Below are 23,189 nucleotides of genomic sequence, written 5' to 3' on the forward strand. Positions count from 1 at the left end.
GAGGTCCATATAGAACCTATGGTTGGACACATAAAGGTCCATATAGAACCTATGGTTGGACACATAGAGGTCCATATAGAACCTATGGTTGGACACATAGAGGTCCATATAGAACCCATGGTTGGACATAAATAGACCTCCTCTCCTCTGCCCTCGGTTGTTCTATGGGCCTACAGAGGCCGAGTCACAAATGACACCCTATTCCCTTCATAGTGCACTACATTTAACCAGGTCCCATCAGCCTATTCCCTCTATAGTGCGGCAGGTAGCCTAGTGGTTAGAGCGTTGGGCCAGTAACCGAAAGGTTGCAAGATCGAATTCCCGAGCTGACAAGGTAAAAATCTGTTGTTCTGTCCCTGAACAAGGAAGTTAACCCACTGTTCCTAGGCTGTCATTGAAAATAAGAATTTGTTCTTAACTGACTTGCCTAGTTAAATAAAGGTAAAATAGTGCACTACTTTTAACCAGAGCCCTTAGTTTTTGACCTATGGGCCCTGGTTACTATAAAGGTAATAGTCTGCCATTTGGGACACAGCCAGAGTGGAGCACAGTGTTTGAGGAAGTGTGTCTTGGGACGGATGTGAACATGCTAGGTCTTGTGCAGACAGTCAGTAGTATGTATGGAAGGGGGGGTGAAACCAGAGACTGCAGTCAACTCAGCAGGAATCCTGGAGCAACCAGACTCCCTCCACACACAGCTCTGACACCATCTTACAGAGAGAGAGAAACTTACTGTGGAGGTCAAAAGTTGAGCTCATGTTTATTCTGTCAACTATGATGGATGGATGAAGGAGGAGGAGGAGGAGGAGGAGACATACACTTAAATCAGCCTGGCCAGAGTTGAGGAAGGGATGTGTGTGAGAGCATGTGTTTGTGTGTATGAGTGTGTGTGAGAGCATGTGTTTGTGTGTATGAGTGTGTGTGAGAGCATTTGTTTGTGTGTATGAGTGTGTGTGTGAGCATTGGTTTGTGTGTATGAGTGTGTGTGTGAGCATTTGTTTGTGTGTATGAGTGTGTGTGTGTGAGCATTTGTTTGTGTGTATGAGTGTGTGTGAGCATTTGTTTGTGTGTATGAGTGTGTGTGTGAGCATTTGTTTGTGTGTATGAGTGTGTGTGTGAGCATTTGTTTGTGTGTATGAGTGTGTGTGTGAGCATTTGTTTGTGTGTATGAGTGTGTGTGTGAGCATTTGTTTGTGTGTATGAGTGTGTGTGAGAGCATTTGTTTGTGTGTATGAGTGTGTGTGTGAGCATTTGTTTGTGTGTGCGAGTGTGTGTACTGTATACAGAGGGTGTGTGTGTGTGTGGGTGCTGAAAAGTGCTCTGTGGGAAAGCCAAACGTTACCCTTAGCCAGAGTGTTGGTCCTACACACGTTGAGGGAACCAGAGACTTCTCCCAGCTAGAGCTTGTGCCAAGTAGGACACTTTAATATGCTGCACTGGCGGGAGGCCAACTGCTTAGCGTAAAATACAGCTCCCTCAGGCAGATATAGAGCACCGCTTTCACTGATTAACTGACCCAACAAACACTATTTCTCTGTTTCACTGTAATCTTACTTTCCAACATTGGACACTTTCTTTTCAGTAGGCCTATCATAACAATACTTGGAGTTTGAAAGCTGCAGGATATTTGAATGGATGGTTTTAGATTTGAATATAACCTTGGGTGGTACTAGATTTATTTTGTTCCTAGTTTCAAAGAGATATTGAGTGCCGTTGAAATTAAAGCGTCGTAAAGAAATGGTATTTGTCACTGTTCAAATAGGTGTTTGTTAGAATGAAACTTCTGGGAGCACCACAGTGAGTCACTGAAAGCTTTTTTACTGATTTGATTAAGCACAGTCTTTTCAACGCGCCGTCTTTTCAACGCGTCGTCTTTTCAACGCGCCGTCTTTTCAACGCGCCGTCTTTTCAAAGCGCCGTCTTTTCAACGCGCCGTCTTTTCAAAGCGCCGTCTTTTCAACGCGCCGTCTTTTCAACGCGCCGTCTTTTCAACGCGCCGTCTTTTCAAAGCGCCGTCTTTTCAACGCGCCGTCTTTTCAACGCACCGTCTTTTCAAGTTACTTTGGAATAATAATGTACCTGTAACAGACATAAAACAAATATAGACATATCATAACGGATTGACAGTTGCATCCCACTGAGAACACACTGGTTGAATCAATGTTGTTTCCACGTCAATTCAATGAAATGACGTTGAACCAACGTGGATTAGACGTTGAATTGACGTCTGTGCCCAGTAGGATAGCTCTTAACACACATGACAGATAGACTGACACTGCTATCATAGTTATCAGCTTAGGCATTGTCTTCCGTATATTATTCAAGTGTGAAATATGGTTTATCTGAGAAGCTTCTGCATAGTTTGAATAGCTAGCCTACTTTTGTTTGTCCATTTAGTATGGTATTTATGGTTTGTTAATAATAGCTGCACACACATTCAGTGTGGATGTGGCTTTGGCCACAACACGTTCAAGGTTAATGTAAGGATAGAGTAAACAGAAAAGTTGTAAAACTGATGTTGAAAACAGTGTAAACAGTCCATACATTTCATCGTTCTCATTCTGTGTTCCAGTGTTGAATGGCCACTGCAGGTCCTTACGGGGGAAGGAGCTCTTCCTGAGGCCCAGAGGGAGAGAGTCTATCCAGGCCAGAGAGAGGGCTGAGAGGGGAGAGGCCCGGAGGGAGAACCACAGGACCTCTACAGGACCCCCAGCCAGGACCTCCAGCACCACCCACAGTCTTCGCCACAGCAGGCCCACCCAGGAGCACCCAAAGCAGGTACACCAGGGAGACACAGATGGGCTGGGATGGAATGTACCTGGGCTGGATCCCAAATGGCACTCTATTGAATATTCTCTATGTAGTGTACTACCCTTGACCAAGGCCTATAGGGCTCTGGACAAAAGGGGAGTACTATATAGGGAATAGGGTGCCTTTCGGGACAGATTAAGTGTGTGTCTGATGCCAGCGTGCCAGTCTGTTAGTGTTGGCCCCAGTATTCTGTCGCTGCTGGAGGGTTTACATTTCCTGTCCTCCTGGTACAGCTTCCTGTTGGCTACAGACATGCTGACCTCTCTCTCTCTCTCTCTCTCTCTCTCTCTCTCTCTCTCTCTCTCTCTCTCTCTCTCTCTCTCTCTCTCTCTCTCTCTCTCTCTCTCTCTCTCTCTCTCTCTCTCTCTCTCTCTCTCTCTCTCTCTCTCTCTCTCTTCTCTCTCTCTCTCTCTCTCTCTCTCTCTCTCTCTCTCTCTCTCTCTCTCTCTCTCTCTCTCTCTCTCTCTCTCTCTCTCTCTCTCTCTCTCTCTCTCTCTCTCTCTCTCTCTCTCTCTCTCTCTCTCTCTCTCTCTCTCTCTCTCTCTCTCTCTCTCTCTCTCTCTCCTCTCTCTCTCTCTCTCTCTCTCTCTCTCTCTCTCTCTCTCTCTCTCTCTCTCTCTCTCTCTCTCTCTCTCTCTCTCTCTCTCTCTCTCTCTCTCTCTCTCCTCTCTCAAACCAGACTTCCCCTTCCCCTCGGCCCGTAACTAACCCCTCAACGTTTACAAATCTGATCTGTAATGTTTAAGGAAGCAGTATGGTGGAAACTACACCACTACACTGCTGACATAGTCACATTGTTCTGTATGGCAACTGGGAGCAGTGATGCCCTCTGGTGGGCGGAGTGGGATGGTTCCCTCATTCTTCCCAGCAACACTCAGCCCCTCCCCGACACACAGACTCCTTTATGTAGAGGAATAATACTGACAGTTACTGGCTTCATGTACATAACCTTGGCAGACATACGTCATTAAGAATATTTAGCATGAGTGCTATTTGAAACACATTCCAATTTGGGTCTTCATTCAGTCTCTGATCCAAATGGCACCCTATTCCCTATGTAGTGCACTACTTTTGATTGGTGCCCTATGGGCTCTGGACAAAAGTAGGCAACTATATAGGGATTAGGATGCCATTTGGGACACAGTCCTGATCTCCTTTGTGCATCTGCTGTTGTATAGGAGGGATGCCAGAAACCTCTCCCTGTCCTTGGCAATACAACAGGTGACAGATTGTCTGGTGTCCTGTCCACCTTGGTCTGGAACTAATCAAGTACACCTCAGTAAGAGAGGAGATCTGAAGTCTGTAATGTTCCACTACTGTATATGATCAGCTTAAAACGTGGACCGAGCAGCTATAGATATAGAAGAAGACATGCTGGACCTAGGTATAAATGATGATGGAGCTAGGTAAAAATGATAATGGAGCTAGGTAAAAATGATGATGGAGCTAGGTATAAATGATGGAGCTAGGTATAAAATGGAGCTAGGTATAAATGATAATGGAGCTAGGTATAAAATGATAATGGAGCTAGGTAAAAATGATGATGGAGCTAGGTATAAATGATAATGGAGCTAGGTAAAAATGATAATGGAGCTAGGTAAAAATGATGATGGAGCTAGGTAAAAATGATGATGGAGCTAGGTATAAATGATGGAGCTAGGTATAAAATGGAGCTAGGTATAAATGATGATGGAGCTAGGTATAAATGATGATGGAGCTAGGTATAAATGATGGAGCTAGGTATAAATGATGATGGAGCTAGGTATAAATGATGATGGAGCTAGGTATAAATGATGGAGCTAGGTATAAATGATGATGTAGCTAGGTATAAATGATGATGGAGCTAGGTATAAATGATGATGGAGCTAGGTATAAATGATGATGGAGCTAGGTATAAATGATGGAGCTAGGTATAAATGATGATGTAGCTAGGTATAAATGATGGAGCTAGGTATAAATGATGATGGAGCTAGGTATAAATGATGGAGCTAGGTATAAATGATGATGGAGCTAGGTATAAATGATGGAGCTAGGTATAAATGATGATGGAGCTAGGTATAAATGATGATGGAGCTAGGTATAAATGATGGAGCTAGGTATAAATGATGATGGAGCTAGGTATAAATGATGGAGCTAGGTATAAATGATGGAGCTAGGTATAAATGATGATGGAGCTAGGTATAAATGATGATGGAGCTAAGTATAAATGATGATGGAGCTAGGTATAAATGATGGAGCTAGGTATAAATGATGATGGAGCTAGGTATAAATGATGATGGAGCTAGGTATAAATGATGGAGCTAGGTATAAATGATGATGGAGCTTGGTATAAATGATGATGGAGCTAGGTATAAATGATGACGGAGCTTGGTATAAATGATGATGGAGCTAGGTATAAATGATGGAGGTATAAATGATGATGGCGCTAGGTACAAATGATGGAGCTAGGTATAAATTATGATGGAGCTAGGTATAAATGATGATGGAGCTTGGTATAAAATGGAGCTAGGTATAAATGATGGAGCTAGGTATAATTGATGATGGAGCTAGGTATAAATGATGATGGAGCTAGGTATAAATGATGATGGAGCTAGGTATAAATGATGATGGAGCTAGGTATAAATGATGATGGAGCTAGGTATAAATGATGATGGAGCTAGGTATAAATGATGATGGAGCTAGGTATAAATGATGATGGAGCTAGGTATAAATGATGGAGCTAGGTATAAATGATGATGGAGCTAGGTATAAATGATGATGGAGCTAGGTATAAATGATGATGGAGCTAGGTATAAATGATGGAGCTAGGTATAAATGATGATGGAGCTAGGTATAAATGATGATGGAGCTATGTATAAATGATGGAGCTAGGTATAAATGATGATGGAGCTAGGTATAAAAGATGATGGAGCTAGGTATAAATGATGATGGAGCTAGGTATAAATGATGATGGAGCTAGGTATAAATGATGGAGCTAGGTATAAATGATGATGGAGCTAGGTATAAATGATGATGGAGCTATGTATAAATGATGGAGCTAGGTATAAATGATGATGGAGCTAGGTATAAAAGATGATGGAGCTAGGTATAAATGATGATGGAGCTAGGTATAAATGATGATGGAGCTAGGTATAAATGATGATGATGTGAGATTTCCAAAATGTACTTATTTTTGATAATCATCCTTGTGTCTATTGCAGGTTTCTAAAGTGAACAGGCTGTCGCGGGTATCTTCAGCTACCGTACGCAACTCCTGTGCCAAAAAGCCCCCGGCCTCCCGACCACTGCCGTCCAGAACTGTGAAGTCCACAGCCACAGCGCTTCCCAGGGGCCACATCCCCTACACCAAAGCCAGACTTCTCAAAGAAGCCAGACTTCTCAAAGAGGCCAAACTAACCCTGGACAAAAGAGCCTCCTCCAAAGCTCGCCAACCCCTGAAAAACCAACGGCGCTGTCCCAGTGGCAGTGCCCGCCGCCACCCACGCCCACCACAGTCCAACTCAGGAAAACTCTCAAGCGGCGATGCAAAGACTCCCAACAAACAGGAGGTACAATCCAACAAGGCAGCCGGCAGATGTTGCCTACAACGAGTCAACGGGCAGCTTCACCCACGCCGATGTGGCGGTAAGCAGGTACTGCAGGGGCGTGAGGGCGTCAGGCACTCCAAGAGACGTCTGGGGCTCCCGGCTGAGGAGTGTCCAACAGAGACACCGGAGTCTTCGCCGGAGGTCAAAAAGTTTAGACTGCAGGTCAATGCCCCGGAGACGCGAAGCAGCAGGAAGGTCAATGTCCAGGAGAAGGCTGTGGCGGTGTCCGGCGGCCATCTTGGTAAGGTCACGTCATCCCGACCTTCCTCCTCGGAGCAAAGACCCAAACGAGCCTCCGCTGGCAAGTTGATGTTGACCCGACAAGCACAGCCCATACCCCCTACTGCTAATACTACTACTGCTAACACTACACCACCAGCTAAGAACACTACTTCTAAGAAAACTTCCCATGTCACTTCCAAGAACACTTCCACCTCCACTTCCTCTACCTCAGCAGCCAAGGTGAAACCAGGCACCAGCAGCCCAGCTAAACCAGCAGCAGAGCCTAAAGCAGCAGAGAGGCAGCGGGGAGAGTGGGAGAGTGGGGAGAAGAGAGGTGCAGCACCACCCCCGCCCCTGTCCCTAACCGAGGTGCCAGTGTTCAGACCCAGCCTGGAGGAGTTCCACGACCCCCTGGTGTATGTGGAAGCGGTGCGGGGGCAGGCAGAGAGCTATGGGCTGTGCAGGGTGGCGCCCCCTCAGGACTGGAGGCCAGAGTGCAAGCTGAAAGAGGACATGAGGTTTGTGACCCAGGTGCAGCACATCCATAAGCTGGGTCGGCGCTGGGGGCCCAATGTACTCCGGCTGGCCTGCATCAGGAAACACCTCCAGGCCCAAGGCATCTCCATGGAGGACCCCCCGCTCATAGGTACATTTCTGTAGGACTGATACTTAGGGTGCGTCCCAACTGGCACCCTATTTGCTACATAGTACACTACATTTGACCAGAGCCCTATGGGGGCCCTATGGACCCTGGTCAAAAGTAATGCACTAAATAGGGAAAAGGGTTCCATTTGGGACTAAGACTGTCACTAAGCTTTAATGTCAAAGACATTTAAGGGAGCTACAAATAGTTCCACCACATCATGTTATTCTAGTACAGTTTCATGTTATTCTAGTACAGTTTCATCTTATTCTAGTACAGTTTCATCTTATTCTAGTACAGTTTCATGTTATTCTAGTACAGTTTCATGATATTCTAGTACAGTTTCATCTTATTCTAGTACAGTTTCATCTTATTCTAGTACAGTTTCATGTTATTCTAATACAGTTTCATGATATTCTAGTACAGTTTCATCTTATTCTAGTACAGTTTCATCTTATTCTAGTACAGTTTCATGATATTCTAGTACAGGTTAATCTTATTCTAGTACAGGTTAATCTTATTCTAGTACAGTTTCATGTTATTCTAGTACAGTTTCATGTTATTCTAATACAGTTGCATGTTATTCTAATACAGTTTAATCTTATTCTAGTACAGTTTCATCTATTTCTAGTACAGTTTCATGTTGTTCTAATACAGTTTCATCTTATTCTAATACAGTTTCATGATATTCTAGTACAGTTTCATTTTATTCTAATACAGTTTCATCTTATTCTAGTACAGTTTCATGATATTCTAGTACAGTTTCATCTTATTCTAGTACAGTTTCATTTTATTCTAATACAGTTTCATGTTATTCTAGTATAGTTTCATGATATTCTAGTACAGGTTCATCTTATTCTAGTACAGGTTCATCTTATTCTAATACAGTCTCATGATATTCTAGTACAGTTTCATGTTATTCTAGTACAGTTTCATGTTATTCTAATACAGTTTCATCTTATTCTAGTACAGTTATGTTATTCTAGTACAGTTTCATCTTATTCTAATAGTTTCATGTTATTCTAGTACAATTTCATCTTATTCTAGTACAGTTTCATGTTATTCTAGTACAGTTTCATGTTATTCTAGTACAGTTTCATGTTGTTCGAGTACAGTTTCATGTTGTTCGAGTACAGTTTCATGTTATTCTAATACAGTTTCATGTTATTCTAGTACAGTTTCATGATATTCTAGTACAGTTTCATGTTATTCTAGTACAGTTTCATGATATTCTAGTACAGTTTCATGTTATTCTAATACAGTTTCATGTTATTCTAGTACAGTTTCATGTTATTCTAGTACAGTTTCATCTTATTCTAATACAGTTTCATGTTATTCTAGTACAGTTTCATCTTATTCTAGTACAGTTTCATCTTATTCTAGTACAGTTTCATGTTATTCTAGTACAGTTTCATGATATTCTAGTACAGTTTCATGTTATTCTAATACAGTTTCATGTTATTCTAATACAGTTTCATGTTATTCTAGTACAGTTTCATCTTATTCTAGTACAGTTTCATCTTATTCTAGTACAGTTTCATGTTGTTCGAGTACAGTTTCATGTTATTCTAATACAGTTTCATGTTATTCTAGTACAGTTTCATGATATTCTAGTACAGTTTCATGTTATTCTAGTACAGTTTCATCTTATTCTAGTCCAGTTTCATCTTATTCCAGGAACAGTTTCATGTTGTTCGAGTACAGTTTCATGTTATTCTAGTACAGTTTCATCTTATTCTAATACAGTTTCATCTTATTCTAGTACAGTTTCATGTTATTCTAGTACAGTTTCATGATATTCTAATAGTTTCATGTTATTCTAGTACAATTTCATGATATTCTAGTACAGTTTCATGTTATTCTAGTACAGTTTCATGTTATTCTAGTACAGTTTCATGTTATTCTAGTACAGTTTCATGATATTCTAGTACAGTTTCATCTTATTCTAGTACAGTTTCATGTTATTCTAGTACAGTTTCATGTTATTCTAGTACAGTTTCATGTTGTTCGAGTACAGTTTCATGTTATTCTAATACAGTTTCATGTTATTCTAGTACAGTTTCATGATATTCTAGTACAGTTTCATGTTATTCTAGTACAGTTTCATGTTATTCTAGTACAGTTTCATCTTATTCTAGTCCAGTTTCATCTTATTCCAGGAACAGTTTCATGTTGTTCGAGTACAGTTTCATCTTATTCTAATAGTTTCATGTTATTCTAGTACAATTTCATGATATTCTAGTACAGTTTCATGTTATTCTAGTACAGTTTCATGATATTCTAGTACAGTTTCATGTTATTCTAGTACAGTTTCATGTTATTCTAGTACAGTTTCATGTTATTCTAGTCCAGTTTCATGATATTCTAGTACAGTTTCATCTTATTCTAGTACAGTTTCATCTTATTCTAGTACAGTTTCATCTTATTCTAGTACAGTTTCATGTTGTTCGAGTACAGTTTCATGTTATTCTAATACAGTTTCATGTTATTCTAGTACAGTTTCATGATATTCTAGTACAGTTTCATGTTATTCTAGTACAGTTTCATCTTATTCTAGTCCAGTTTCATCTTATTCCAGGAACAGTTTCATGTTGTTCGAGTACAGTTTCATCTTATTCTAATAGTTTCATGTTATTCTAGTACAATTTCATGATATTCTAGTACAGTTTCATGTTATTCTAGTACAGTTTCATGATATTCTAGTACAGTTTCATCTTATTCTAGTACAGTTTCATGTTATTCTAGTACAGTTTCATCTTATTCTAATACAGTTTCATGTTATTCTAGTACAGTTTCATGATATTCTAGTACAGTTTCATGTTATTCTAGTACAGTTTCATGATATTCTAGTACAGTTTCATCTTATTCTAGTACAGTTTCATGTTATTCTAGTACAGTTTCATCTTATTCTAATACAGTTTCATGTTATTCTAGTACAGTTTCATCTTATTCTAGTCCAGTTTCATCTTATTCCAGGAACATCTTCATGTTGTTCGAGTACAGTTTCATGTTATTCTAGTACATTTTCATGTTATTGTAGTACAGTTTCATGTTATTCTAATACAGTTTCATGTTATTCTAATACAGTTTCATGTTATTCTAGTACAGTTTCATGTTATCCTAATACAGTTTCATCTTATTCTAGTACAGTTTCATGTTATTCTAGTACAGTTTCATGTTATTCTAATACAGTTTCATGTTATTCTAGTACAGTTTCATGTTATTCTAATACAGTTTCATCTTATTCTAGTACAGTTTCATGTTATTCTAATACAGTTTCATGTTATTCTAATACAGTTTCATGTTATTCTAGTACAGTTTCATGTTATTCTAATACAGTTTCATGTTATTCTAGTACAGTTTCATGTTATTCTAATACAGTATCATGTTATTCTAATACAGTTTCATGTTATTCTAATACAGTTTCATGTTATTCTAATACAGTTTCATGTTATTCTAGTACAGTTTCATGTTATTCTAGTACAGTTTCATGTTATTCTAATACAGTTTCATGTTATTCTAGTACAGTTTCATGTTATTCTAATACAGTTTCATCTTATTCTAGTACAGTTTCATGATATTCTAATACAGTTTCATCTTATTCTATCACATATGTCAACTCTACATAGAGTGGCTATCTATCAAGTTTTCCAGTTTGAAGTTTCCTCTTGTTAATTCAGTGTGCTGCTAGAGGTTTCCTTCTGAGGGAACTGTATAGTTAAAAGGCTTCTTCCAAATTACCTCTGACCCCCCCTCATCCTGACCTCTGACCCATCTCTCATCCTGACCTCTGACCCATCTCTCATCCTGACCTCTGAACCACCTCTCATCCTGACCTCTGACCCATCTCTCATCCTGACCTCTGAACCACCTCTCATCCTGACCTCTGAACCACCTCTCATCCTGACCTCTGACCCACCTCTCATCCTGACCACCTCTCATCCTGACCTCTGACCCATCTCTCATCCTGACCTCTGAACCACCTCTCATCCTGACCTCTGAACCACCTCTCATCCTGACCTTTGAACCACCTCTCATCCTGACCTCTGAACCACCTCTCATCCTGACCACCTCTCATACTGACCTCTGACCCACCTCTCATCCTGACCTCTGAACCACCTCTCATCCTGACCACCTCTCATCCTGACCTTTGAACCACCTCTCATCCTGACCTCTGAACCACCTCTCATCCTGACCACCTCTCATCCTGACCTCTGAACCACCTCTCATCCTGAACTCTGACCCATCTCTCATCCTGACCATCCTGCCCATTGGCTGCTGCTGATTGCTCTTAGTGTGTTTGTAAGTGAGACCTTGACTCTGACCTTACCTAGTGAGGAAGGATTACAGTTCCTCTGCCAGGTGGCAGCTTTGATGAGATTACACTGGGAGAGATGGGGGTTGTCAGGATCCCTGACACACACACACACACACACACACACACACACACACACACACACACACACACACACACACACACACACACACACACACACACACACACAGTGTAGCTCACACACAGTCACATACACACACACTCACACACATACACTGACAACCCCCAGACCAGTAGCAGCGTGAGTGAGTGAGTGAGTGAGTGTGTGAGTGAGTGAGTGAGTGAGTGAGTGAGTGAGTGAGTGAGTGAGTGAGTGAGTGAGTGAGTGAGTGTGACAAATGGGGAACGTCTGTAAGGGGATTTTACAGGCAGCAGACACCCATGGTGAGGGAGAGGAGAGGAACGAAGGAGCAGAGATATTACACTCTGTCTGTGTCTCAAATGGCACACTATTCCCTATGTAGTGCACTACTTTTGACCAGGGCCCAAAGGAGTTATATAGGGAATAGGGTGCCATTTGGGACACAGGAATTCTTGCTCTCAGGCTCCAATACCTACAGGCCTCTGCTCTGTCAGAGTGGGCCTCAACATCAGACAGGATCATGGCTGTCTAAACCAGGCTGTCCTGGCTAACAGAGCCAAGTCATTCATTCATCAAACATCCACAGCCTCTCATCTAGAACATTTGGCTGTAAATAGTTTGAAAGCTTATTGTAAATATAGTGAATGTTGCTGCTTTTTCAGAATCCATGTTTATCAGCCCCGTTGGTCCTCTCTATATTCTCCCAGATGCATACAGTACATCCATTTTAACCCATGTTCTTCTATCTTGGTCATGGGCGCCCACAGGGTGTGCATGCTTTTGTTCCAGCCCAGCACTAACAGCCCGGTACTAATACAACAAATCAACCAATCATTATTAAGCCATGTGGTTTCACAGAACCAGGATTAAAGAACGTTGTTTTAACCTCCTTGTTCTGTGTTCTGTCTCACCCTCCTTCACTCCCTTCTCTTCCTCCTTATCCTCCCTCACTCCCTCCTTCACTCCCTCCCTATCCTCCCTCCCTCTCACCCTTCTTCACTCCCTCCCTCTCTCCTTCACTCCCTTCTCTTCCTCCTTATCCTCCCTCCCTCTCTCTCTCCTTCACTCCCTTCTCTTCCTCCTTATCCTCCCTCTCTCCCTCCTTCACTCCCTCCCTCTCCCTTTTTCACTCCCTCCCTATCCTCCCTCCCTCCCTCGCTCCCTCCTTCACTCCCTCCCTAACCTCCCTCCCTCTCACCCTCCTTCACTCCCTTCTCTTCCTCCTTATCCTCCCTCGCTCCCTCCTTCACTCCCTCCCTAACCTCCCTCCCTCTCACCCTTCTTCACTCACTCCCTCCCTCCCCCCTCCCTCCCTATCCTCCCTCCCTCCTTCACTCCCTCCCTATCCTCCCTCCCTCTCTCTCTCCTTCACTCTCTCCTCTTCCTCCTTATCCTCCCTCTCACCCTCTTTCACTCCCCCCCTAACCTCCCTCCCTCTCTCCCTCCTTCACTCCCTCCCTCTCACCCTCCTTCACTCCCTCCTCTTCCTCCATATCCTCCCTCTCTCTCCTTTACTCCCTCCTCTTCCTCCATATGCTCCCTCTCCCTCCCTCCCTGCCAGGAGGATGTGAGTTGGACCTGGCCCGGTTCTTTCAGCTCATCAACGACATGGGCGGCATGCAGCAGGTCAGCGACATGAAGAAATGGAATAAGCTAGCCGACCAGCTCCGTATCCCCAAGACTGCACAGGTACTGTACTGCTTCAAGGCTGCATAAATGGCACCATATTCTCTATACAGTAGACTGCTTTTGACCAGGGCCCATAAGGCTCTGGCCTACTATATAGGGAATAGGGGGCCATTTGGTATTCAGCCTCGTGTTGACCATGATGCTGTTCTGTAACAAACAATTCCTTCCAGCATCTGTGTCTTGTAGTGTTTCATCTACACTGAAGTGGGTCATTTTGTTTTCATCCTACTTTTTTATTTGAGATTGACTTCTGATGAAAACCAACAGCCAGCCCAGCTAGCTGCATAGCTAAGTACAGCACTTTGACATTTGATGTTAACACTGCCCTCCCTGTCAACTGTCAACTGCAACGTAATAATATCCTACCACCCGACCACAGGATCGTCTGGCCAAGCTGCAGGAGGCCTATTGTCAGTACCTACTGTCCTACGACTCCCTGGACCCCGCTGAGCGCATCCGCCTGGAGAGGGAGGTGCTGGAGGAGAAGGGGAGGCTGGAGAAGAAGAAAGGGCCCCTGGAGGGCCACTCAGATGACTCCCAACAGAGCCTGCTCCAGCTGCCCCGCTGTGAGCCCAAGAATGGCCTGGTAAACGGGGTGATCCGGAGGAACGGCCTGCCCAGGAACCTGGAGGAAGGAGCGAAAGAGGGGAAGAAACAGGAGAAGGACATGTGGCTGAGGTCCAGCAGGAGGAGACTGTTCTCTCAGGAGAAGAAAGGAGGAAGAAGAGGAGCAGAGGAGGAGAAAGAGTTTCTTAGTGACCAGCACAAGTGTATATACAGGGTAGGTCATGTTAGCCCCTTTCTCTGGCCCTGTACACACTCAGGTTGAACAACTGATGTACAACACATTTGGTACAACAAATGTGATACAACGGACAGTTTTTCTGGACAAAAATAATTACCCAAGCATAGTGGAGGCACTACAAAATGCACAATGCTTGTGTAAATATTATTGGTTAAGTCTATTGGTTAATGAGCTCTGTGGTAGCTGTGTGTGGGCAGATTGAATACAGTGCAGCACTGTCAATACAGTGTGTATAGCTGTTAGTGCCTGGAGGCAGAACTACAATATCCCTGGTTCAGTTGCTCTCACATCTAATATAGGTCATTGCACATCTGCAAGCACAGAGGCCACACACACGATCAGACACACACACACCTCATTTTGACAACACGTCACCCCATGTCAACTTATCACTGCCAGTATTTCTGTCTTGATGCTCCATGATGATCTTCTGTTGTTCACAGTTCTCTTATCAGTAGTGTCAGTTACAGTTCTCCTGTAGTATCAGTCAGTTCTCCTGTAGTATGAGTCAGTTCTCCTGTAGTATCAGTTAGTTCTCCTGTAGTATCAGTCAGTTCTCCTGTAGTATCAGTCAGTTCTCCTGTAGTATCAGTTACAGTTCTCCTGTAGTATCAGTCAGTTCTCCTGTAGTATCAATTACAGTTCTCCTGTAGTATCAGTTAGTTCTCCTGTAGTATCAGTTAGTTCTCCTGTAGTATCAGTTAGTTCTCCTGTAGTATCAGTTAGTTCTCCTGTAGTATCAGTTAGTTCTCCTGTAGTATCAGTCAGTTCTCCTGTAGTATCAGTCAGTTCTCCTGTAGTATCAGTTAGTTCTCCTGTAGTATCAGTCAGTTCTCCTGTAGTATCAGTCAGTTCTCCTGTAGTATCAGTTAGTTCTCCTGTAGTATCAGTTACAGTTCTCCTGTAGTATCAGTTACAGTTCTCCTGTAGTATCAGTCAGTTCTCCTGTAGTATCAGTCAGTTCTCCTGTAGTATCAGTCAGTTCTCCTGTAGTATCAGTCAGTTCTCCTGTAGTATCAGTCAGTTCTCCTGTAGTATCAGTCAGTTCTCCTGTAGTATCAGTCAGTTCTCCTGTAGAATCAGTTACAGTTCTCCTGTAGTATCAGTCAGTTCTCCTGTAGTATCAGTTAGTTCTCCTGTAATATCAGTTACAGTTCTCCTGTAGTATCAGTTAGTTCTCCTGTAGTATGAGTCAGTTCTCCTGTAGTATCAGTCAGTTCTCCTGTAGTATGAGTCAGTTCTCCTGTAGTATCAGTTAGTTCTCCTGTAGTATCAGTTAGTTCTCCTGTAGTATCCGTTACAGTTCTCCTGTAGTATCAGTCAGTTCTCCTGTAGTATCAGTCAGTTCTCCTGTAGTATCCGTTAGTTCTCCTGTAGTATCAGTTAGTTCTCCTGTAGTATCCGTTACAGTTCTCCTGTAGTATCAGTCAGTTCTCCTGTAGTATCAGTTAGTTCTCCTGTAGTATCAGTTACAGTTCTCCTGTAGTATCAGTTAGTTCTCCTGTAGTATCAGTTACAGTTCTCCTGTAATATCAGTTACAGTTCTCCTGTAGTATCAGTCAGTTATCCTGTAGTATCAGTTACAGTTCTCCTGTAGTATCAGTTACAGTTCTCCTGTAATATCAGTTACAGTTCTCCTGTAGTATCAGTCAGTTATCCTGTAGTATCAGTTACAGTTCTCCTGTAGTATCAGTTAGTTCTCCTGTAGTATCAGTTACAATTCTCCTGTAGTGTCAGTTAGTTCTCCTGTAGTATCAGTTAGTTCTCCTGTAGTATGAGTCAGTTCTCCTGTAGTATCAGTTAATTTTCCTGTAGTATCAGTTAGTTGTCCTGTAGTATCAGTTAATTCTCCTGTAGAATCAGTCAGTTCTCCTGTAGTATCAGTCAGTTCTCCTGTAGTATCAGTTAGTTCTCCTGTAGTATCAGTTAGTTCTCCTGTAATATCAGTTACAGTTCTCCTGTAGTATGAGTCAGTTCTCCTGTAGTATCAGTCAGTTCTCCTGTAGTATCAGTCAGTTCTCCTGTAGTATCAGTTAGTTCTCCTGTAGTATCAGTAAGTTCTCCTGTAGTATCAGTTAGTTCTCCTGTAGTATCAGTTAGTTCTCCTGTAGTATCAGTAAGTTCTCCTGTAGTATCAGTAAGTTCTCCTGTAGTATCAGTCAGTTCTCCTGTAGTATCAGTTAGTTCTCCTGTAATATCAGTTACAGTTCTCCTGTAGTATCAGTTAGTTCTTCTGTAATATCAGTTACTTATAGCGTTTCATCTCTCAGTTTGACTTCCTACTTTTTAAACCTGGCTCGTAGGGAGTATTCTGTCTGTGAATGTCAGCATAGCTGGGCCCATATGAAATCAATATATTGGGCCATAATAAGAAATACAGTAATCTCCTCCACACATGTGGAAAGCTTACAGTGACTGACTGTAGTCCAACCAACCAGGGATTTTCCTGGCACATTCATACAGGCTGTCCCTGCCCGGCTGTCTGTCATGTATCTGAGCTTATGTCCCAAATGGTGCCCAATTCCCTGTCTAGTGCGCTACTTTTAACCAGGGCCCTTAGGGCTCTGATCGAAAGTAGTACTCTATATAAGGGAATAGTTAGCCATATGGGAGGCAACCTGAGAGAAGCGTCTGGATGGAAGAGAAAAGCTTTTTGTTTTTGTCTGGCTGTTCAACTAACACTCCCATCTGATTGGCTGTGATAATCGTTAAATTGACAGTGGTCTACGTCCCAAATCACATTCCTATTCCATTTTCTAATGCACTACTTTTGACCAGAGCCTGTTCAGAAGTAGGATGTCATTGGGGACGGAGACAGTATCAAGGGACTTAAAAGACTACTTCCTGTATGGTCTTACTAGTCTCTTTGGTTGTGTTTTTGTGTCATTCGTTTGGCAGTATATCAAAACACCTCAGTCCATAAACTCGTACACTCTTTGTTTGTGTTCATGATTTGCTGTGATAATCTTTACATTGACTGTATATCAGGGAACTTGAAAGGGACCATAAGGTCTTACCCCTCCCCCTCTTTGTGTTTCTCTATGGCAGGGGAAGTCGGTTTCTCTCACTACGTTCTACAGGACAGCCAGGAATACTATGAACATGTGTTTCAACAAGGAGCCTGGGACGGCTGAGGTGGAGGTAAGGTCTACATATCCCAAACTGTTATATACCTGCTACGTAGGTTTCGCTACTTAAGGCCCTATTCAGGTTTCAGAGAAGTTGACTTAACATGGACTTAAATTTAAAAAAAATACAAATTTGACTTATTGACATAAATCCATGTTAAGTCTACTTATTTCAAGTCTGAATCGGCTCTTAGTGCACTACTTTTGGTCAGGGCCCTGCTATTTGGGACGCAACCATATAGTCATAATGAATAAGTAGTATAATTCACTGGGACCATAAGTAGTATAATTCACTGGGACCATAAGTAGTATAACTCACTGGGACCATAAGTAGTATGCTTCACTGGGACCGTAAGTAGTATAATTCACTGGGACCATAAGTAGTATAACTCACTGGGACCATAAGTAGTATAATTCACTGGGACCATAAGTAGTATAATTCACTGGGACCACAAGTAGTATAATTCACTGGGACCATAAGTAGTATAATTCACTGGGAACATAAGTAGAATGGAGATGACTGATCAGGTAATTGACATATTTCTTCTCTCCTTTTGTCTTTCTTGTCAGTCATCCCACTGTGTGATCTACTGTCACTACTTGTTTTTTCATCTACATTAATGCAATAATGTTTCTGTCTGTGATTGCAGCAGGAGTACTGGAACATCGTGGAGCAGAGGGAATGTCATGTTGCAGTGCACTGTGGGAAAGTGGACACTAAAACTCATGGGAGTGGCTTCCCAGTTGGAAAGTCTGAGACGTTTTCAAAGTAAGGGCCTAACAGCATTATCCTATCACATGAATGGAGGATTTTGAATTTCCTGCTTATTCCCTCCTGATTCCTGGAATCTTCCAACTGGGATTTCTGGAGAACCTGGGAATTTTTGGAAAGTTAGGGGGAATTTTACAACTCTGTAAGGACTGTGGTGGTTAATTTCTGTATTACCAAATGAGGAGAAACAAACTTCACACACCAGTCAGAGTTCTACTTAAACTACATCTATAATACTAAGAGATTTGCAATAGCACTGACTTTCAACGATTCCCTATTTCTAATGAACCGTTGAGAGTGACAACACAAAAGTACAAAGATCTTTTATAGCCAAGATACACCCCTCTCAACCTACATGACGAACAACAGATACATAGAATGGTCACAAGGTTAAGATTTGTATGAAAGATATCTATAATACATAGCAGATAGCATCTGCTATGTCAACAGTTTTCCTTGTACAGACCAGTGTCTGGCCCTTCTACTCCAAACTGGAACCGTCTCTTCCTGGTACGGTATAGAACAGAAACATTAGCTCATCCAATGGCATAACTCAATTGTCAACTCTAGATACTCCCATCTCAAGTAAAACCCCTTCTTGACCCCACTCCTGGACAAGCTCACTGAGGGGAGTGAGTCTCTAGGTCATACACTATCCCAGGATATGTGCAACATCAGAGAGGACATACAATGGTTCCATACACTGCCATACACCTCCCCCCAATGCCAAAGGAGGGAGTGACCTGTGCAGACATTGTGAAGACAAGTAATTGGTTCCCCATTAATCACGCCATCCCTTCACATGGTTTAAGAATAGGTAAAGACACATTCACATATGAAGACAATGTTCCATCCTGTCCTCTTCCCTTTCTGATATTCTGCATAGCACCAGAGACATATAAAAAACAAGTCTGACCTCTCCCCTCTCTGGGCCCCAAGTGACTGAGCCCCAGCTGAGGGAAGAAGTGCAACTGCCAACACCAGAGTCCAAAGGGATACATTCTAATAACAAGTATATCACATAAGCATATTATGCAGATAAGACATCTTAATTATCTATGTTACCCAACTAATTCTGATTCATCCGCCACAGGACATACATAAAATATGTGTTCTGTTCTCTTGTCTCCACTCAAGACATGGATGGAACCTTACAGTCCTTCCCAATAATTCAGGATCCATCTTACGCCATCTTGGTGCTGTGCCAGGTAATCATCTATACCTATGACCCTCTCCTTTTACACAGGATGACAGTCAAGTGTATTGTAATACAGACAGTTGTAAGTAGCTGCAGAGTGAACTGAAGGACTCCCATCAGCTTAACTACAACACTTCCTTGAAAGTATGTTGCTCTAGTTTTTTTGTTTTATACAGTATATCCTAATTTTTGGTGACACAATTCAATTGCATTCTGCTATGTATTAAGTGAACTTGAACTGACTAGAAAAGCTTGACAGTCTACTATGTCTTCCTTTGTGGTTCTACAGGAGTGACCATTCCTTGGCTGAACATCGGCATGGTCTTCTCTACCTCATGCTGGTCGCGAGACCATCATCGCCTTCCATACATTGATTACTTACACACTGGTGCTGACTGCATTTGGTAAGAAGTGGTTCACCGCTCACTGCCCTCTCCCAGTTTAATCCTACGGTCACTCAGGTTCACCACCTGCCACAACCAATGGAGAACGAGCTCAGCATCAGTTAGTCAAGCCTGATGAAATAGAACTAATGGAGATTGATTTAATAGAACTCCCTGAGCGTGGTCAGTACAGTATGAAGGAAACGCTGTATGGCTCAGTAGGTAGAGCATGGCGCTCACAACACCAGGATAGTGGGTTTGATTCTCTGGGACATCCATATGTAAAATGTATGCAGCATGACTGTAAGTCTCTATTGGATAAAAGCATCTGCTAAATGGTATATATTTAAGCAATAAGGCACGAGAGGGTGTGGTATATGGCCAATATACCACAGCTAAGGGCTGTTCTTAGGCACGACGCATTGCCTTATTGATATTATAAACTGGTTAGCAACGTAATTAGAACAGTAAAATGTTTTGTCATACCCGTGGTATACGGTCTGATATTCCACGGCTGTCAGCCAATCAGCATTCAGGGCTCGAACCACCCAGTTTATAATATATATATATATATATATATATCAGGAATTCTTGAAAGACCGGACAATATAAACTTTTTTCTTTTTCATTACATTATTCAAATATGAAATACAAATCTCCAAACGTATTTTTGTTTCATTTTATAACGCTATATAATGCTCCAGGACTGATTTTGTTAGCATTTTGGCATGTTTTTCTAGATTCAGAACATAAAACATTTTGTTAGCGTTTTGGCATGTTTTTCTAGATTCAGAACATAAAACAACATTTATAAAGGAAAAAGGATCCCTGAGATCTATCACAGCAAATATGTCAATAGTTTAAGCATGTGTTGCAGAAGAGTGATTAAAATATATTTTTATAATAATAAAAATAAAAAAAGTTCTTATGGGGTTTAGCCATCAGTAACAGAGTTGACAACAGATACTCAAAACAGACATTTTTGCCTCAAAGTATTTTAAATTTGTAAAATATATTAAATGATTCTTTCTGCACTCTGACGGAGTTGACGTTAGACAAAAATCTTTTTTAGGGTTTTGACCGTGGTGATTTCTATATTGTTTGTTTAAAATATATCAGATAGTGGAGAACTTTCCAGACTATGAGCGGTCTTGTTGCACTACATGTAATGAGAACATGAAGAGGTCATTATGGTAGAGCTGTCCCTGCTCATTCCTGATTTGAGTTGACCAAATCTCCAGACACATCTTTTAGGAATCACAGTTTCGAGATAAGGGCTATTGCAAATAACTACACAAGATCCTTTTTCAGTTAATATTCATTATTGCCAGTTAAAAAAAAAATATATAATATAATTTTGGAGAGTTTGAAGTTGGGATCCTTTTCTCCAGACAATGGCATTTCCGGGTATAGAGCCAACATGGAAATGAATAATATTGAAAATATTTCAAAAATTCCAAAAGCAAATCTTTCCCCTTATAAAATTCCCCTCAATGTAATTGTTAAGCTCAAATAAAATGCTATAAAACTACAATAAAAATAAAGTTTCACTGCCAGACAAGGATATTATTATTATTTACTAGTACTATGACATGTGTCCACTAACTCCAACATGTTATCATATAGTGGTACACAATTAGATCCTAATAACCCATGTGACCCGGGGTCTAGGTACTGTATTCCTGCTGAGGAGAAGGTGAAGCTGGACAAGGTGGTTCACACACTACTGCAGGCTAATGGAACCCCAGGACTGGAGATGTTGGAGAACAACATCATGGTGAGACTGCAGGATACACAGTATCACATACAGTATAAACATGGACTACAGAATACACAGTATCACATACAGTATAAACATGGACTACAGAATACACAGTATCACATACAGTACAAACATGGACTACATAAACACAGTATCACATACAGTATAAACATGTACTACAGGATACACAGTATCACATACAGTACAAACATGGACTACATAAACACAGTATCACATACAGTATAAACATGTACTACAGGATACACAGTATCACATACAGTATAAACATGGACTACAGAAACACAGTATCACATACAGTATAAACATGTACTACAGGATACACAGTATCACATACAGTATAAACATGTACTACATAAACACAGTATCACATACAGTACAAACATGGACTACATAAACACAGTATCACATACAGTATAAACATGTACTACATAAACACAGTATCACATACAGTATAAACATGTACTACATAAACACAGTATCACATACAGTACAAACATGTACTACATAAACACAGTATCACATACAGTATAAACATGTACTACAGAAACACAGTATCACATACAGTATAAACATGGACTACAGGATACACATTATCACATACAGTATAAACATGTACTACAGAATACACAGTATCACATACAGTATAAACATGTACTACAGATACACAGTATCACATACAGTATAAACATGGACTACAGAAACACAGTATCACATACAGTACAAACATGGACTACATAAACACAGTATCACATACAGTACAAACATGGACTACATAAACACTGTCCACACATACAGTATAAACATGGACTACATAAACACTGTCCACACACATACAGTACAAACATGGACTACATAAACACTGCCCACACACATACAGTATAAACATGGACTACATAAACACTGTCCACACATACAGTATAAACATGGACTACATAAACACTGTCCACACATACAGTACAAACATGGACTACATAAACACTGTCCACACACATACAGTATAAACATGGACTACATAAACACTGTCCACACACATACAGTATAAACATGGACTACATAAACACTGTCCACACATACAGTATAAACATGGACTACATAAACACTGTCCACACATACAGTATAAACATGGACTACATAAACACTGTCCACACATACAGTATAAACATGGACTACATAAACACTGTCCACACATACAGTATAAACATGGACTACAGAAACACTGTCCACACATACAGTACAAACATGGACTACATAAACACTGTCCACACATACAGTATAAACATGGACTACATAAACACTGTCCACACATACAGTATAAACATGGACTACATAAACACTGTCCACACATACAGTATAAACATGGACTACATAAACACTGTCCACACATACAGTATAAACATGGACTACAGAAACACTGTCCACACATACAGTACAAACATGGACTACATAAACACTGTCCACACATACAGTATAAACATGGACTACATAAACACTGTCCACACACATACAGTACAAACATGGACTACATAAACACTGTCCACACATACAGTACAAACATGGACTACATAAACACTGTCCACACACATACAGTACAAACATGGACTACATAAACACTGTCCACACACATACAGTACAAACATGGACTACATAAACACTGTCCACACACATACAGTACAAACATGGACTACATAAACACTGTCTACACATACAGTATAAACATGGACTACATAAACACTGTCCACACACATACAGT

General features: G+C 41.3%; 1 protein-coding gene across 3 annotated transcripts in view; it reads left to right on the forward strand.

Moving 5' to 3' along the window:
* LOC115187722 (protein Jumonji) overlaps positions 1–23,189 on the forward strand; it is a 99,921-nt gene that overhangs the window by 67,049 nt on the left and 9,683 nt on the right. For all 3 annotated transcript variants that reach the window (XM_029746718.1, XM_029746719.1, XM_029746720.1), the window contains exons 6-14: positions 2,573–2,778; positions 6,012–7,266; positions 13,243–13,370; positions 13,750–14,151; positions 17,224–17,316; positions 17,954–18,072; positions 19,213–19,283; positions 19,563–19,677; positions 21,328–21,433. In XM_029746718.1, the coding sequence (XP_029602578.1) occupies positions 2,573–2,778; positions 6,012–7,266; positions 13,243–13,370; positions 13,750–14,151; positions 17,224–17,316; positions 17,954–18,072; positions 19,213–19,283; positions 19,563–19,677; positions 21,328–21,433 (2,495 nt within the window). The remainder of the gene's footprint in view (positions 1–2,572; positions 2,779–6,011; positions 7,267–13,242; positions 13,371–13,749; positions 14,152–17,223; positions 17,317–17,953; positions 18,073–19,212; positions 19,284–19,562; positions 19,678–21,327; positions 21,434–23,189) is intronic.

This window comes from Salmo trutta, unplaced genomic scaffold (assembly GCF_901001165.1).
Source record: "Salmo trutta unplaced genomic scaffold, fSalTru1.1, whole genome shotgun sequence".
In the NCBI taxonomy this organism is placed as follows: domain Eukaryota; kingdom Metazoa; phylum Chordata; class Actinopteri; order Salmoniformes; family Salmonidae; genus Salmo; species Salmo trutta.